This window comes from Pinus tabuliformis, chromosome 6 (genome assembly GCF_031772625.1).
Source record: "Pinus tabuliformis cultivar Carrire ecotype Pingquan chromosome 6, CPIR1, whole genome shotgun sequence".
In the NCBI taxonomy this organism is placed as follows: Eukaryota; Viridiplantae; Streptophyta; class Pinopsida; order Pinales; family Pinaceae; genus Pinus; species Pinus tabuliformis.
In genome coordinates, this window is record NC_142292.1 from 296,071,858 (window position 1) to 296,088,629 (window position 16,772).

Sequence of the window (16,772 nt, forward strand, 5' to 3'; positions counted from 1 at the left end):
AAACATCATATTTTGAGCTTGGAAGAGACTAGAGGGGTTTTTATTTCAGAAATCGAAGACCAACTTCCCTCTGAAGGCATTGAGGTAGGCAACCATGGCTACTTCCTTCGGGGGAGACATTTCTTGAGGGATAAAATGGATAATCATATTGAATCTTTGGTTGAACTCAGCAATGGTTGCACCCTCTCTTCTTTCACTAGTCAAGAGCCCTTTGTATACTTCGACCATGTCCTTTTTGGGAAACCACCTTCTTCTAAAGATTTGGACAAATCCTTCCCATGTAGAGATGGAAGATGAAGGAAGGTTAAAATACCAATCACGGGCATTTGCTATCAAGGTCGTCGCAAAGGAAATCATTCGACTATACTCATTATATAATTCATCACATGTCCAATATTCGAATTTTAGAAGATGTTCTTGGGGGTCTTCTCCCCCTGTGAACATAGGCCTTTTGGGGTCTTCAGGCACTGCAGAATCCGGAAAGGTCCTACTTCCTCCGATTCTCCATATGCTATTGAAGAGCATCCTGGACCTGCAACTCATGCATCAAACAATTATCAACTTGATGTTACTGAACAACATCCTGGACCTGCAATCCCAGGCATTAAAAGGTACAATCCAAATCAACCTCCAGAAATGGTTGTTTATCCCCCGGTCATAGAGGAAAGGTCTAAAGGTCCTAAGATCTTGTGTTTCTTTGTCAACTGATTGACCTTTTTGTTAAAAAATGGAATATGGGGTTCATCATCTCTTCTTCGATGGTAAGTCATAATCTCAGGATTTTCCACCTAGGAAAGAGAAGGTGGAGTCGCCAGAGGAATGCTTTATAGATGTTGTCAATGAATCAATTCCTCAATGATTCACTAGGGAGGTAGATCTTCTTCCTCCCCGGCAATGGCGCCAAAATGTTACCATTCAAACTAGTAGGGGACCTAAATGGGATTCTTAAAGGGTCAAATGCTAGGCCAAGGGCAACAAATGGAGACTTAGCCCACTGTCACCTTAGCTAAGGCTCCTAACTACTTACAGAATTTCACTGATGGGAAGCAACCCGGTATATATGGAGTCACAAATGAAGGATAAATCAACAAATGGATAAAAAGTGACTCAAACAATTCCTTTCTAGAAGAGAGTCAAGAATGGAGCTGGCTTACTTTCTAAGCAAGGTAAAATATCTTCGAGAAGGATGGGAGGATTTGAGAGTTAGGTTCAGGGAAAATGACTTATGAAAGAGTTTCCCAAATACCTAAAATCCTTATTGAAATTGGTATCCCAGATGGTTCTTGAAGAATTGTCTTTCCAAAGATATGGGCCACACGGGACGAAGTGGACCCAACCTAGGTTAGGAGGTAATAATTTAGCAACCAATGACATTCTTAACTTAGACAAAGAGGGGGAAAGGATCAAAGAAAGGATTTTCACTTACAGGTGTTGAATTGATCCTATGAGGCACTAGCCTTGTGGATACTAAGGCAAAGTTTGATCTTAGAGCTAGGGCTTGGCTTTTCTCACAACTCCACTGTTGGAATGGCTTCAAAATTGGAGGAGGCCTTGATGATACACCAACGTAGGAGAGGCTAAGAGATCGAACTTTTTGGAGGGCTACTTTGTCAGGCAAATGATGCCCTAGGTGACCCAACTTGGCTAGACCTAGGAAAAGGTGAAAAGGAGTTGATTTTGAGTTACCACCTCTTGGTAGATCAGTGCCTTAGTCTTGGGAGAATGGAGTCTAGGATAGATATGAAAGAGGACCTTTTGTTTCTAAGTCAAGGAGGCCTTAAGACTACCTTGCTTGCCTTTTAGGGCAAAGGGCAGCAACCAAGGTTGCACGAAACAGGGAAACGGGTACGAGTTTCCGAAACGAGAACCGATACGAAACGCGACCTCCCCAAATTTTGGAAACAGGGAAAGGCGAATATATATATATATATATATATATAGGACATTTAAGAAATATGTGCAATCATAAAGCATATATGATACATTCTAATTTATTACATTATGATAAAATTGTCAATTGTCAATGCATAAACTATAAGTCTCTAAATTTACATCACATTTACTCATGAATGATCACATAATGAAAATAGAAATATCCAAAATCAGCCACAAGAAATTTCTAATTTCTTGTCTCGTGCTTGATTGGGAGTCTCCTCCTACATAGTCGAACGACCTTAGTGCTCTTGATTAAATACAAGTTTCATACCCTAGTACCCTACATGCTCTTGATTATTGGGAGTCTCCCCTCCATAGAGGGCTTGGTTCTCTTGATTAAATACAAGTTCCATACCCTAGTACATGCTAAAATCCAATGGAAACATTGCAATCCCCCCAATCCTGAAATCTTGAAAAACAGATAAGTTTGTTGGATTTTGAGTGAGATCTAAAATTCTACTTTCTCCATATGAAATCCAATGAGGGTGAAACCACTCTCAAACATCCTGAGTCATTTCATGGTAACGTTAAAAATTTAAGTAAAAGGATGAAAATGAAAAATAAAGGAGAATATCACTTTTACTTTAAGAATTTAACGTTACCATGAACTGCATATGCCTCAAACTTCCTGATGAACTGCATATCAACACTAGGGCAAAAGTTCACTTTTATAACTTTAGACAGGCATCTAGAAGCAACTAGAAGTCATTAGGAAAACCTAATAATAAATTAGAAAACAAATTAAAAAAAACACAAGTTACAAGTGGAAACGTGCGTCGTACGGCTGTGAAACGCGTTTCCGGCCATACTGGCCACGTTTCCGCATCGAGAAACATGCTAGTACGGCTGGAAACGCATTTCATGGCCGTACCACACACGTTTCAGGGTTTCGTTTCCGTTTCCGTACGGAAATGGATTAGAAAACAAATTAAAAAAAACACAAGTTACAAGTGGAAACGTGCGTCGTACGGTTGTGAAACGCGTTTCCGGCCATACTGGCCACGTTTCCGCATCGAGAAACATGCTAGTACGGCTGGAAACGCATTTCACGGCCGTACCACACACGTTTCAGGGTTTCGTTTCCGTTTCCGTACGGAAATGGCCTTCTGCCCTGCGTTTCCTGCAATTTAGGCAGCAACCTTACAACTTTATACTTCGATTTGCAAAAGGTGATGGCTTGTCAAGATGAATTTCTTGATAGAATTATCCCTAGGAAATTTCATTCAAAATTACATGGCCCATACATTGAGAGATGTTATATAGAGACAAAATTCCACAATTTAAGAAGTGAATGCATGCTGCAATTAGCCCTGAAAAAACAACGAAATTCCCAATCCAATGTATATGACAAAGTAAAATAAGAATATCATTAAAAGCATGTACTTACATGTAATAGAACATATCCAACCATCCACAATTTTACAATAGAGAAGCTCCAAGACAAGATAAACCAAATCCAAACATCAAAATTCATCCTCCAAGAAAAAGTGTGAAATTCTCAAGAGAGAGAAGAGATCTAATCCAAAGTGATGATGAGTAAATGATCTCATCTCACTTGTATTTATACCCTAATGAGGTGTTCAAATTAATCTCCTAGGCCTACATAAGTCCCAAAAATAAAATAATGTGCTAATAATCTAACTTTTGGTGTCAAGCCCACCAAACTAGCTCACAAATTGAATAATAAGCCTCTTAAGAGGCCAGATGTTGAGTAATACATGTTGTAGGGCCCTCCAAGTGGCTTGATGGGGTCCATAGGTGCCATAATGAAGAATAGGACCCTCAAAAGTGATGGACAAAGGGGTTGGCCCCTTGCTCTCCAAACAATAAACCTGTGGTGCTCCCAGTGGGTGTGGGGGCACAATAATAACCTCATGGATCTCCAAATGAATCGAAGATGCTTGTAGATCATTTTCAAGGGCTTTGATGATGGTGTAGGTGATGCGACATCATCCTACCAATCCTGGTTCAACTGCCAAGTGTATGGTACATCTTTGGGGCCGATTGGGCAAAGGTGAACTAGGTGCATCTTCCTCGTCCAATATGTGAATCTCGAGCAATATTTGAATATTTTCGGGGATCCATGGCATGTTTCCTACTGCTGTGGAGGCCCATTGCTCTCAACACACACCCTACATGTGCCATTTTAGCCCTCTAGAGGATTAGAACCCCATATAGGGAGACCAAACCAAAGACGGAGATCATCTGCAATCCTGCATAAGATCCAATGCGTCCTCTAGCCTTCCAATACAACAAGTCATTAAAAAATCGAGTATGTGAGGTTACCGACCATGGACGCCAGGTGGGGACTTCATAATAGCCCACCCTTCCATAATGGGCTTCGGGATCTGCTAATGTCTCCCAAACTCCAAATGGGGTTAACCAAGTATCCTATTATGTGGTTTCTACTTCTAAAGGGGATAATATGATCAAGGTACATCCTTCAAAAGGTGGTGGTATGTAATAGATAGGTGAAAGAAGTAGGGGACAAGAAGGGGCAGCCCTTGGCCACATGCTGGGGTGCAAGGGTTGCTAATATAAAGGGAAGCCCACACTTGGGTTTATAATGTATAGGAGGGAGCAATCGTGGTACATGAGGTGCCCCGACCTTCATTTTTCTGCCGTTTGCCTTTTTATGATTTTTCTTCGATTAATTGCTCGAGGCTCAAGGGATAAGAGCATGATGTAGGAGATGTAGCAGTGGATACCCCCTTTTAGGGTAGGGCGGTTCATTGCCCACCAGGGGTTGGGACAATCATGGGTTCCTGTATGATGGAGGCTCATAGAACCTATAGGAACTAGGGTGATGGCCATGATGATGGGGTAGAGCTCATGTATTGGCTTTTACCCACATGCTAAATCTGTTTGTCCCAACCATATTTTGCATTTTATAGTACATTTTCCTATTGAATGTGGCCAAATATGCTTTTACTTTTCTTTTTAGCTGCATCAACCTTTAGGACATCATTCTAGGCTTGATCCAAGGTGTGGGCAAGGGCAAGGGGAGAGCTAGCCCTATGTTGACCCAGTGGAGGAATGTGGACCGAGGTGGGAGAAATGATGAATGGGAAAGTAATAAGTGGAAAGGGGAGAATATATGTGGATAAGGGAGTGGGACCACACAACCAAAATCAGGGTATCCTGTGAAATACCACCCCTAGAGCCAAATGGTCACTAAAATAGATCCCACGGGACTAGAATGCAAGCTTAATATCCAAAAGGGGTTTGTAGGACAAGAGCACAGACCTAGCCCATTTTTTCTGCCAAGTCCCCCCATTAATCCATGCCCAAAAGTGTCCATGATAGGCAAACTACAATACTCAATTACCAAATGACAAGGCATACCCTTAGGTTCAGGAGGCTCACCTTCAAACCTACGATCATGGTAGATGTATGAGGAACTACATGGCTAGCTTAGGTGGCAGAGAAATGGTACAATGAGTTAGCTGGTGGCTGCAAGGGGTTGCTGGTTGCCGACCGAGGATCATCTTGGAGAAAAAAAATTCTCCTAGGGATATCACCCACAACATGGTGGGTAACAGGCCTTCTTGTACCTTTGGAGAGATGTGATATGGAAAATTTCTTTTATTAGAGCTATATTCTTGTCTTTGGAGAAGTTATCTTGGATCAATGAAAGGATTATTCATGCACGTTATTTTATAAGTGAGCCTTGTTATTGATAAAGTTTTGTTTTCATGTCTAAGGTATGGAATATTTTAGCAATCTAGGGTTTTTCTATTGTGCCCTAATTTGGTGAAAATCAATTGCATAGAGTAGATGTCAGTATTGCATGCATTACTCATGAATAATATATGAATCGTAATACCCTTGGTGAATCTTTGAAATAGGTCTCCCAAGTGAATATTGATCCCTCACAAAGATAATAATTAGGGTTTTGGTGTTAGGGCATCAAAATATCCTTACTCCTTTTGAAGTTTTGGCTGATCTAGCAATCCCATAAACTCCATCCACCCAAGGACTATGCACTAGCCTTGTATGAAAGGTGATCAACCTTTATCTTATCCTCTACTTGAACTTCACACCTTTTCTCGAACTCTTATTTTGGCCCTCTCATGGATATGTAGCCTCAATTAAGGCTTAGTGTGAAATCACCTAGGAGATATACTTTTGACATTAGAAGGAGTCAACATTGAGAGTAGGTGGTTGCTTCAAACTCATTCCTCTTGGTGGCTAATCTCTCAATTTTTCTCCATAATTTCTCTTGCCCTAGTTATTTTGCCTTAGGAGAAACCCTAGTTTGGTTAAACTTCAACTTGAGGGCTTCTTGAAGGTTTCGTGTGCCATTGTCTTGCTAGAATTCATTCTTGGAAACCTTTATTTGGTACCTTGACCCTAGGCCACCCCATTTCACACGTTGTTACTCAATTCCTATGTCAAACGTGCCTAATTTGGCCTCTCTAAGTGAAGTGAAATGTCTTTTCTCATTGTTGAACCTTGTGCTTAAGTTGTGTCATCCCTTGGAAGCCTATTGTGTTACCTTATACCTTTAAGCCTAGAACATCTCTTATTGGTGACCTCTATACCAAGACTCCTCCCATTAGTGAAAATCCATAAAGAGCATGGGGTAGTAGTTGTGGTGACAGTGGGCTACTACCTTATTATTGTCACTTGTAGGGTAACAAAGCCCAAACAGATAAAATCATTACCTTAATGTATCATTTTCAGGACCTGTGGATCTATGGGTGCTCAACTTTGAAAATATTTATGTCTCCATAGACATGCAAGGAAGAATGTTGGAAAATATCAATGACTTGATTGTGGAATATGATAGGTATCTCTCTTATGATTTCAGTATGGAAATAAAAAGGAAAGAGGATGCACTGAATTTCCTGTCAGACTATGCTAAAATAGTGTGGAAATAGTCGCGATTAAATCGGCAAAGTGTTGTTTTTTGGACTAGCCGATTTAATCGATCAACTTTTTGGCACTTTTTTCCCAGTTGAAAAACTAGGGATTAAATCGAAAAAGTCGGGATTAAATCAAGACTTTTTCCCAAAAATCGTGAGTGAGGTAGTTTCTTTAACGACTTTTTATTTTTTTTGAAAAAATCGGGATTTTATTGAAAAAGTCTAGGATAAGATCATGAGTTTTTCCAAAAAATTGTGAGTGAGGTAGTTTTTTTAACGACTTTTTATTTTTTAAAAAATGATTAATTTTGTATTTTTTAATTTTGCGGACTTTTTCAAAAACCTCCCAACTTTAATGACTTTTTAAATTTCTGGACCCTTGTCAATTTAATCCCGACTTTGACTCTTTCCACATTGTGCTAAGGCATGATATGTTGAGCCTTGTGTGCAAACGTTCGAGGAAACAATGACCATAGAAGTTGTTTCGAGATCTCATGACCTTTCTAATACAACAAATGAAGGAATCACAAACGATCTTAACTACCATGACTCAAAATCAAATTGCAATGCAGCAAAGGCTTTTAGATTTGGAAAATGATTATGCAGGTGGGGGTGGTGGTGGGGGAAGGGGAATTTCCATGGAGAGGCTCATCATTCTCTTCCCTCTCCTGAACCGTCATTGCATGATTTAGAGAATGATGATGAATGGAGGGCTTGTTTGAAAATGGTACAAGAAATGTGTGAGGCAAGTAGTAGGGGAGACATATTGAATTTATAAATATGGTTGGTCTTCATAATGTATATTTTGTCACTTGATGTACTTGTATTTATTACTGTAAAGCATATCTTAAATGCTAGTCAAAAGAAAATTGATTTTGAGTCAAAGTTCCATTGCGACTTTTAAACGAAGAAAATTTGAATTTTTGAATTTGAATTTTTGGCTTTAAAAGTTGTCATGTCGGCCTCCCTCCAAATCAAGTTGACCCTGGCAGAAGCACACCCATTTGGCCTAGAAAAATCACTATATAAAGGTAGCTTGACCTCTTCCACTTGGGCAATTTGGATCTCTCGCACAAAACAATTTATGGGCATGCAACCAAAGGACAACAGAGACGAATACGATGAAGAAGAAGATGAATCAACTCTCTTTCTTTCTCTCATCAACTTGCATGTGGGGATATAGTCTCTCTCTGCTGGTTCACAATTTTTCTTGGAATTCTATTGGAGGGGGCCAAAATTCTGGGCAACAGTAGGGGCTAAAATTTTTGGATCAGATTGGGAAGTTTGACTTGGAGGGGAAGACCAAGTTTGACCATAGGTCTAGGTGTGTCTCTTGTTGAATAGAATAATTTCTCTATTGGAAAGATTTCTTGGTTTTCCCCCTTGGTGGTTTTTCCCAGGGAAAATCTTGTCTCTTCTTTGTGCATTGTAATCTCTACTACTCTCTATGGTTGAATTTTTGAAGTAAATTACTAAATGATATTTTGAAATAAAAGTAAAGGAAGATCCACATCAAATGTAATTATCAAGTTTACAAAAATATTGTGCTAGTTTTGATTGCACTAAGAAAATCAACAAGACATTGTTGGAGAAGGAGGCCAAGAAATTGTTTTCCACCATCCTCGGAATGAAGAAATCAATGAAGAGTGCTGGAGAAAACCACATTGTGACCTAAAATGGCTCACTTGCATCCATGACCTCAAAGAACTTAACAACAAAGAGAACCCTACAATAGATTTGAGTGTCTCACTTTAGGAAGAGGACAATGGTGAGGGGTCCTACCTCGAGGAGGACAAAGTGGTGGAATTAAAAGAAGATATTCATAGTGTATAGATGAAGAAGAATCTCCTTCTCCTTTCAACAATCAAGAAATAATTGAAAAACAAGATATGAGGAGACCCTTGATATTAGGACAATTTAAGAACCCACCCACCCTCCTCTAGATGAACGCACAAGTTCAAAAGTTTATTTTCCTTTCCCAACCATTGATATTTGTGACACATCTCACTATGATTTGGGAGAGTAGTGCAAATGCCTACTATTGAAGAGGATGGGGTGTACGAAGAGCCTAAGTCTATTGATACATTCCTCAAGATTGATAGATGTAAATGGGATTTTCACTATATTTTCACAAGTGATCCTATATATGGCACATGCTGTTGAAATTTCTAAGTATTACCTGTTAGAAGTTTTATCTGTATTCTTTGGTTTATTTCGCATACTTGTTTAAGTACTAGCATGTTATTTAACCATATAAACACTGAAATAAACACAATAGAGTGTCAACCATCTACAGATCAACAACTGAAAGAAATAGACAAACACACAAGGGACACCATTATTTTTGGACAATTGTCCTCGGAAAAACCCAACCTGGGAAAACCGGTGCAACAATTCCGAGGGTTTTATTATTAAGCAGCTTTTCTTGAGTACACTGGGTGCCAAACTGGCTCACCCGACAAAGATAAATAATCTGGCTGTAATACGTCTCTTCAAAAGCAAATATTTTGAAAGTCTGCCCCACGAAACGCTCTCCAACACAATCTGAAACACTGCGTCAGCCCTCCTAGCCTCTACGTTAGCCTGAAACCCTTTGCGTCAGCCCTCTGAGGCTTTGCATAGCCTCTCTGGCCCTCTGCGTGACTTCTGCAGCCTCTGCGTGGATGACGCAGGCCCTTCTAGCCTCTGCGCAATCACTGTTGGCCTCTACATGGCTCCCTTTGGCTCTGTGTCTACCTCTTTTCTTCTGCGCTGGTCTTCCGGCACTATCTTTGCCTCTCCGCCTCGTACTTATTGCTCCTCGCTGCAACTCAGATTACTTGTTCGATTTCTCTTAGCAAACCCTGTTCTAGAAGATCGAATTGACTGATCACTCTGGTGTATCTCCAACTGACCCTCAAGCCTCCTCTTATAGTTTTTTTGTTGAGTCTTGAACGACCGAGATTACATCTCTAATCATTGGCTAAGATTAGATTTGGCTTGATCCATGTCATTTAGAAGCTTCTAACCCGGTTTTATATTAATACCCATTAATATTTTTATTTTCCTAAGTTTAGACTTAGGAACCCATTAAAAATATTAATTATTTTAATATCTCCTTCACCGGGCAGAATTTCTCGAAACCATTTCTGGGTCTTGGAGATCTCACGTGCTTTAGCCTCTCCACCAGTTTTCATGGCTAGAGCACATCCGATGCTACCCCAAATCAACACAGGCATATGTACAAGTGCAAAAAGGGAAGTGCCACATTCAAGATACAAAAGAAAGTTTTTAGCAATGGATATTCTTAACATGTGATTCTCAGATGTATAAAGATCCATTTGACAAGAAAGATTTCAACCTTGGAGTAATAGGCAGGCTACAATGTATTCAGTGTTGGACATAACCCATGAGGTCTTAATTTGCCTAGTCAACATAGCTAATTGTAAGTTGCAGGTTTCAATATATTTTCAATTTCCATAGATTTTCTCATCATTTGTGTGTATATGTGATTGGGGGCAACCTAAAAGGGCGACATTCTATGCAAAGTTTCCGATTGGAGTTGCCATCAAAATCTCTCTTGCCTACAAATACAATGAAAAACACTAATGAAAGGCCTTATGCATACTAAGATAAAGATCATTATGTTAGTCCTATTAATGTGTGGATTAAAAAAACATTGAATAACACGGATAAACCTTGGTACTTCTTTGATTCCCTTGAGCCATGAATGAGTTTCCAACATGCATTCGTTGCAGGTTTGACATTCCACTATTTTATTTGGTAACCAAGCATAAGGGTAAAACCAAAGGTAACGATGAATTAGTTTGCTGGTTGTGTTGGTTGTATGATTTTACCTAACATGCTCCATTCTCTTAAATTAGAGTAGGGTAGAATGAATAATCTCTTTAGCATGAACATTAGATTAGTTCAAATATTTTGTCTTCATTCATTTTAGCATAACTATCATTTTTGCTTGTGTGATTTATTTCATTGATGTGATATAGTTATCTAACTTTCCTTGTCATTTGATTTGTGCATGCCATTTCATTTCCTAGGTTAGTTGTCATTTCATTTTTGATTTATTGCCATGCTAGGAAGTGATAAGACTTTGGTCCAACTCTCTCCATGTATTGCTTTCAAGTGTTAGGTGGAAGATTCTGAGGTTCTCACATCCTCCCCAGTAGAGCATATGTCTTGTAATTGTAGCCAGCGGTTATCCTACATATCAACAGAGGTACATATATATCGGTGTGGCATTTTTTATCACCATTGGAAGCCCAAGGTTCACAAGTCAAAAACGATGTAAAAACCATGTGAGGCCCTGTATTAGGCATCCTTGACCTATGTCTTTGTCATTGAGTCTATATTTGTTGTCTTAGTTGAACCATGGATGGTCCTTGAAGTTTCACTTCAGGTCACTCTTGCCCCTTACAAGGTTGGAGGGCCTTGGGTGGAGTCTCTTGTGGACTCATGGTTTCATGGAAGCCTTCATTTGTAGGGGTGATCATCAATTTATGGACCAATCTAGTGTGCATCAAGGTGCACCTATGTCATTCCACATGGTTAGAGTCTATCAAGTCTATAGGTGACCTTGCCCTTGGTGCAGTGTTCCTCATGAAAGCTCTCAAAGCATAGAAATCTCTCTTGACAACATTTCATATTTCTTGAGGTAGTTCACGGTTCCTAATGCAAAGTGGTCCCAGTGGTCAAAATAGTCAATCAAGTCTCAAAATGTAGAGTTTGATGAGAGGATTCCATGCCACACAGAATTTTCTAGTTCCAAGCATCCAATAGCTAATTACAACTTGGTCAAAATTGGTCAACAAGTCAGAGTAGGTTTTCAGGGGGCATTATGGGCATAGAGCATTGAGCAAACTTAGGCATGCAATATGTCAAAAGTGATCTTCACAAAGAGACAGAGAATACCCATGTGTCAGAATTCAAAGAGCAGCCAGGGAACTAGAGATCCAACACAAGGAAGTGATGACATGGCATATAGGGTGATGACGTGGCAACATCCTAGAAGATGTGGAAAATTTGAGGGATACCCATTACAAGTCAAGACCATCAGAGAAAAACCCAGGTTCAAGAATCGCCAAGCAAGGGCATTGAAGGTCCAGTAGGAGGGTGGCCAAAGACGAGTTAGTAAAATAAAATTTAAGTGAATGTCAAATTGCACTAGCTGTTGGAGGTCAAAGTAGTAGTTAGGGATGAGTCAACTAACTGTTAACGTCAAGATGGACTAGGAAATTGATAAATGGACCAAAGAAATAGTTGTTGCAACCATAAATTTGTCAATAAGTATTCATCAAGGAAACTTAGTATAGAATTCATTGACCTTAAATCTCCAATTGATTGAGAGATGCTAGGATTAGATTGAGAGGATTTTTCCCTCTTAACTCACTCCAATCAAGGTCTTCTACCTTTGACCTCACCCTTTTTGACTCCATATAGCCAAGATCGGTAAAGGCAATGGTCTTTTGTGTGTGAAGCTTTAAAATAAAATCTTTTTCCCCTTTTTCATGTTTTATAGAGTAAATGAGGGTTAAATTGGAGCAAAATTTGCATTAAATAGCATAAAATACTTTAAACCTCATAGTCCTATGTTTAGACTTTGCATTTTCTAAATTGAAAAAAGAAAAATATCATTTTTATGCAATTTTCAGCCATCTTTTTAGGACTGACGTCTAGGGTTTAATAGCTGTTATATTCATTTCCAACCATTGAATTTTTTTTTTGTAATATTTTCTTCTGTTTACTCATTAAATAGCCTTCTGATTACTCATTGTTTATCTTAAATTATAGGTGGTTTTATTTCTGTTGTGATAAAGTTTGCATGCTGTAAATTGTTCTTATTATAAACTCTAACTTAAAACAGCAATCATTAAAATTAAAGGTAGCATGTGTTTGGAATCTATTTGAGCATCTCCAGGATCATTTTGCCACTCTAGACTTAGCCATGGGTTCTTTCAACTCACTACCTCATCTTAACCGGAGACCTACCTTATTGAATATTATTCTAGGATATCTATCTAGTAGAATCCTCGGAGGGTATTTGGCTTGAGAATTCTTGGGTTACCTTAATCTCCGAGTTTTGCGGGGGAATCCTACCTTGTGGGGATAACATCAATCCATGGAACACCAGGGTTGCAGCTACTAAGATGACAGTGGTGGTTGATCCCATTTTTGCTCTTGATCTAGGGTGCTTAGTGAGGCTTTGCACTAAGGTGCTATATTTTGTGGTAATGGTGTCATAACATGCTTTGGTATGCTAATTGATAAGGCATGTGGCCTGCAGTGGATCATTTTGACATTCAACATTGATCAAGATAATTGCCTTGCATTTGCAAAGATTGTATTCTGAGTATGTTGTCTGCGGAATACCTCTACTATATTTCTAATGTTAACCTATCTCTTCATTTCTGATGCACTATTTGACCTTTTCATTAACTGCAATGTGTCTTCATTCCGTAGAATTGAGATTGTCAACATGTGTATAACATGTAGTTAGAGAAATGGTTGCCAGTGCTATTTCATTTTTATTTTTTCGTTGAAGTTCTGTTTACTATGTATGTGCACTTGTGAGAGTCTGATTCAAGAGGTGGTGAGGAAGTAAACTGTAAGCCTTTTTTTTCTCATCTTGAAGTACAATTATGATACACGCTAAGGCTGTAGATTATTTCTTTCTTAGAAGCTCTTCTTTATATTGGTTTTTTATTTGGAAAGCAAATTTATCTTGGCATGCTAATGTCATTTCTTGTTATTAAATATCATTTTCTGTTTGTCCTCAGGAAAAAATTCAGATGAAAATAAGCTGGACATATCAAATGAAGCTTCACAATGGGTAGCTCTGGCTGTTGTACAAACATATAATCCTAGACGTAAAGTAGCCCGCAGTGATATCTCTTTACCTCATTTGGAAGGATGCTTGGAAACAGTTGCCATCTCAGCCCTTCGAAAGTCAGGTAATTTTAGTATCATATTTTGTAGATTTTTCCTATATCTTGCAACTAGTAGTGCCTTTTTGTTAATTGTTTTTTGTTTTATAAATTTTCCTTCTAGTATGCTGTCCTTGTAAGACATTATGCTTATTTTTCACATAAATTTTTCTTTCAAGTAATGCCCCGTAACTTTTAGTTACACAGCCTGGACAGGCCAGTGACTTTAAGTTCCTAAAATAAGGGTCACTTTTCAGTGGCTCTTAGGATAGAATTTTGAGGGGGATAGAACATGTTTGGGTTCTTAAGTATGTTTTGAGATATTTAAGAGGGATTTAGACATCAATCAGGGTCACAAATTCATATTCTAACTGAGACATTACCAGAATCGTGTACAAAATGGCCTAATAAGAAAATTCTATTTCAAAACAAGATCTATTTGTTATCTGTATCAGCAATCAATGAATTAGGAATCATTGACTTTTGTCTTTTACAGCTTTGGTTTGTCAACCAGAGTGCAACAACTGTTTTCCATTTTCAGAAAATATTTATGACTTTGGATTTCCAAGCCATCCCACATCTTAATTAATTAGTGGGTGTTTCTTGTTGAAAATATCCTGATACATTTGTTCCAAAGCCTTTGTTATATCCTCAAGCTGGAAACAAACCTCTAGTAAACTAAATCCAACTTGCATATGACCATTTGCATGAAATAATAGTTAGCATGGTTTGCAGGAGCAAATTAAAAACTGGGATTACAACTAGGTCGATGCAGCACTATAATGATATAGATCCATCCTAACTCCAGATCTATTAATCACCAAGGGGATTTAAAAAACCCAAGGTGCACACCTCATTATTTTTGCAACCTCACACACAATTTAATAAACATTGAGGTTTGCAGATTGCATTCTTTGATATTTGATGTATAATAGTGAAGATTATTGAACCAGCAATAATGGAGCAAGACAAAAATTCAGCGATACTACACACCAGCCCAATCATTCTCATTACCAAGGCATATATTTATACATGTGCAAAAGCTATCACATTAAACAATCAGCTTCTATAATCACTCAACAATCTCTCCACAGTTCACTTTGTTACCACAAAATCTAGCAGGCCTTGGAGAGGGAAACCCTACAAGACAAAGAGCTAGGCTAAGTGCTAACAATGGGATGATGGACCTCTGTCACCACAGCAAAGGTCCCCTGCTCTTTGATGGGGCCAGCCCACGTGGTCCCGCCGTTGACGTGCTGAGGTGTAAACGACCATAGTGAATATAATATTATTGTGGTTCTGTTGGATATTTGTGTGGGTTGATTTGCAATCGGCGCCGTATGGATTTCGTTTTATGAGGGTTTGTACCTTAATACCCTGCCCTTTGAACCCCTGTCCCTCCTCGGGATCCCACGAATCCGTTCAGGGTTTGGGGTTTTTACCCTTTCGCACTCACCTCATTGTTGTTATTTCGCTTGGTCTTTCGCTCTGCAAGCTCTGTAACTCGGCGGTTTGTTTGCTCTGGATGCGAATTCCTGCAACTTGTTTGCTTGGTTCGTCGGTTATGACTCCTGGTTATCCTCTCGGCTTCAGTCGTTGATATCTGGTCTGATATGACTCTGTTCCTCCGACGTTTTATGAATATTTTGGTAAGTCTGAATGGCACTATTTCTCGGCTTGCATGTTGAACACTTCTGTGATTTGAGTTTTCGTTTTTCTTTAGAGGGTCTCCGTCTCTGTGTATGTTGTTTGTATCCTGTGAGTGACTTGAATTTTTCTCTGTTGAAAACTTCCGCCCCTGTGGCTGCTGTTTGCTTTCAGAGAGGGTTTAAGCTATACGATGGTTGTATAATGTTTGTTGTTTGTTCCAACACTGGTTCAGCTTCTCTTCACGGTCCTTGGCAATTCGATGGCAGCGTCCTCAGTGGGAAACTCTGCGTGCTCATGCGGTAAGTTTTTGGGTTCTATGCCGGAATTTTTGTATCCTTCTTTACCTGTACCTGATGTAGTGGCTCCTTTGTGAGCAGGGGTCTTCTCGGGGTCGGCTGAAAGCTATGGTTCACCGAACAGGTAGGGCGCCATTGCCTTCTGTTTGCTTGCCCCTTTCAAACTTTCTTTAATTCAGTTAATATTGTTGCTTGGTCTAACCATTCCTATGCATGCTCTTGCAGGTGTGACTGTTCGTGGGTTCCGGTGTTTGAGCTTTCGGCGGTTCGGGCAAACACGGGTAGTTTCTATGATGTTTGGCAGCTTGTTTTAGGGGTGTTTCGACTTTACTTGTTGAACCTGGTTACTGGTCTTAGACTGCTCTCTGTCTGTACTTGACTCTTCTTTAGCCGCTGGGCACGACGTGGGTTATGATTCTGAGTCTTGCGGAAAGTCGGTTTCTTGTTTACTGTAGAGGTTAATGTCTCTTGACTGTGGTTTTAGTTCAGGCCTCTATTTCGGACAGTATGTAAAAAAACTTATATTGAAATGTTTTGTTTGGCCGATTGTGCAATGTATTCATATGAATTTGATTTTTGATGAATAGCTAAGACTCGTGTTGTTTTTCCCACATACCTGTTACGAGTTGTATGGACTTTTGTTATTGCTTGTCGTTCAACTGGTTTTCCTCCCTTCTGGGCTCGGACCCTGTAGCAACACGTTCAGCAGTCTTGTATAATAATCTACTAGCGCAATTACACAATTTCTGAGGACACGTTAGGAATATATAAGTGCACATAATGTTTTCTTATTATTATCTCTATTCTTTTCATACAAAGTCGAACCCCTGTAATGGTTTGTTTCACCCATTTTATAACACTGTATACAAACAGTTTTGTAACTGCTGTTAGTTGTGTTGTTGGTTATATCAGTTATTTCATACACGGGCTTTTCCGTAGCTAGTTAGTACATTCTGTTTTACATGCATTCACAACCGTAATATGGCTGTTTGGAAAACAAAGAATTCTACCTAATCACTACTGTTCCTAATTAAAATTAAAAATCATAACAATATTTTTTTTTTTGGCAATTTAAAGAGTAAAGTAAAATAAAAAAAAACAAA

The 16,772-nt window shown here is 39.1% G+C and overlaps 1 protein-coding gene across 3 annotated transcripts in view; it reads left to right on the plus strand.

Annotated features, from left to right (window-relative positions):
- The window catches only part of ASG3 (SNF2 domain-containing protein / helicase domain-containing protein), a 380,591-nt gene that overhangs the window by 299,722 nt on the left and 64,097 nt on the right, over positions 1-16,772 (plus strand). For all 3 annotated transcript variants that reach the window (XM_089415440.1, XM_089415438.1, XM_089415443.1), the window contains one exon: positions 13,577-13,750. In XM_089415440.1, coding sequence (XP_089271566.1) covers positions 13,577-13,750 — 174 coding nt within the window. The remainder of the gene's footprint in view (positions 1-13,576; positions 13,751-16,772) is intronic.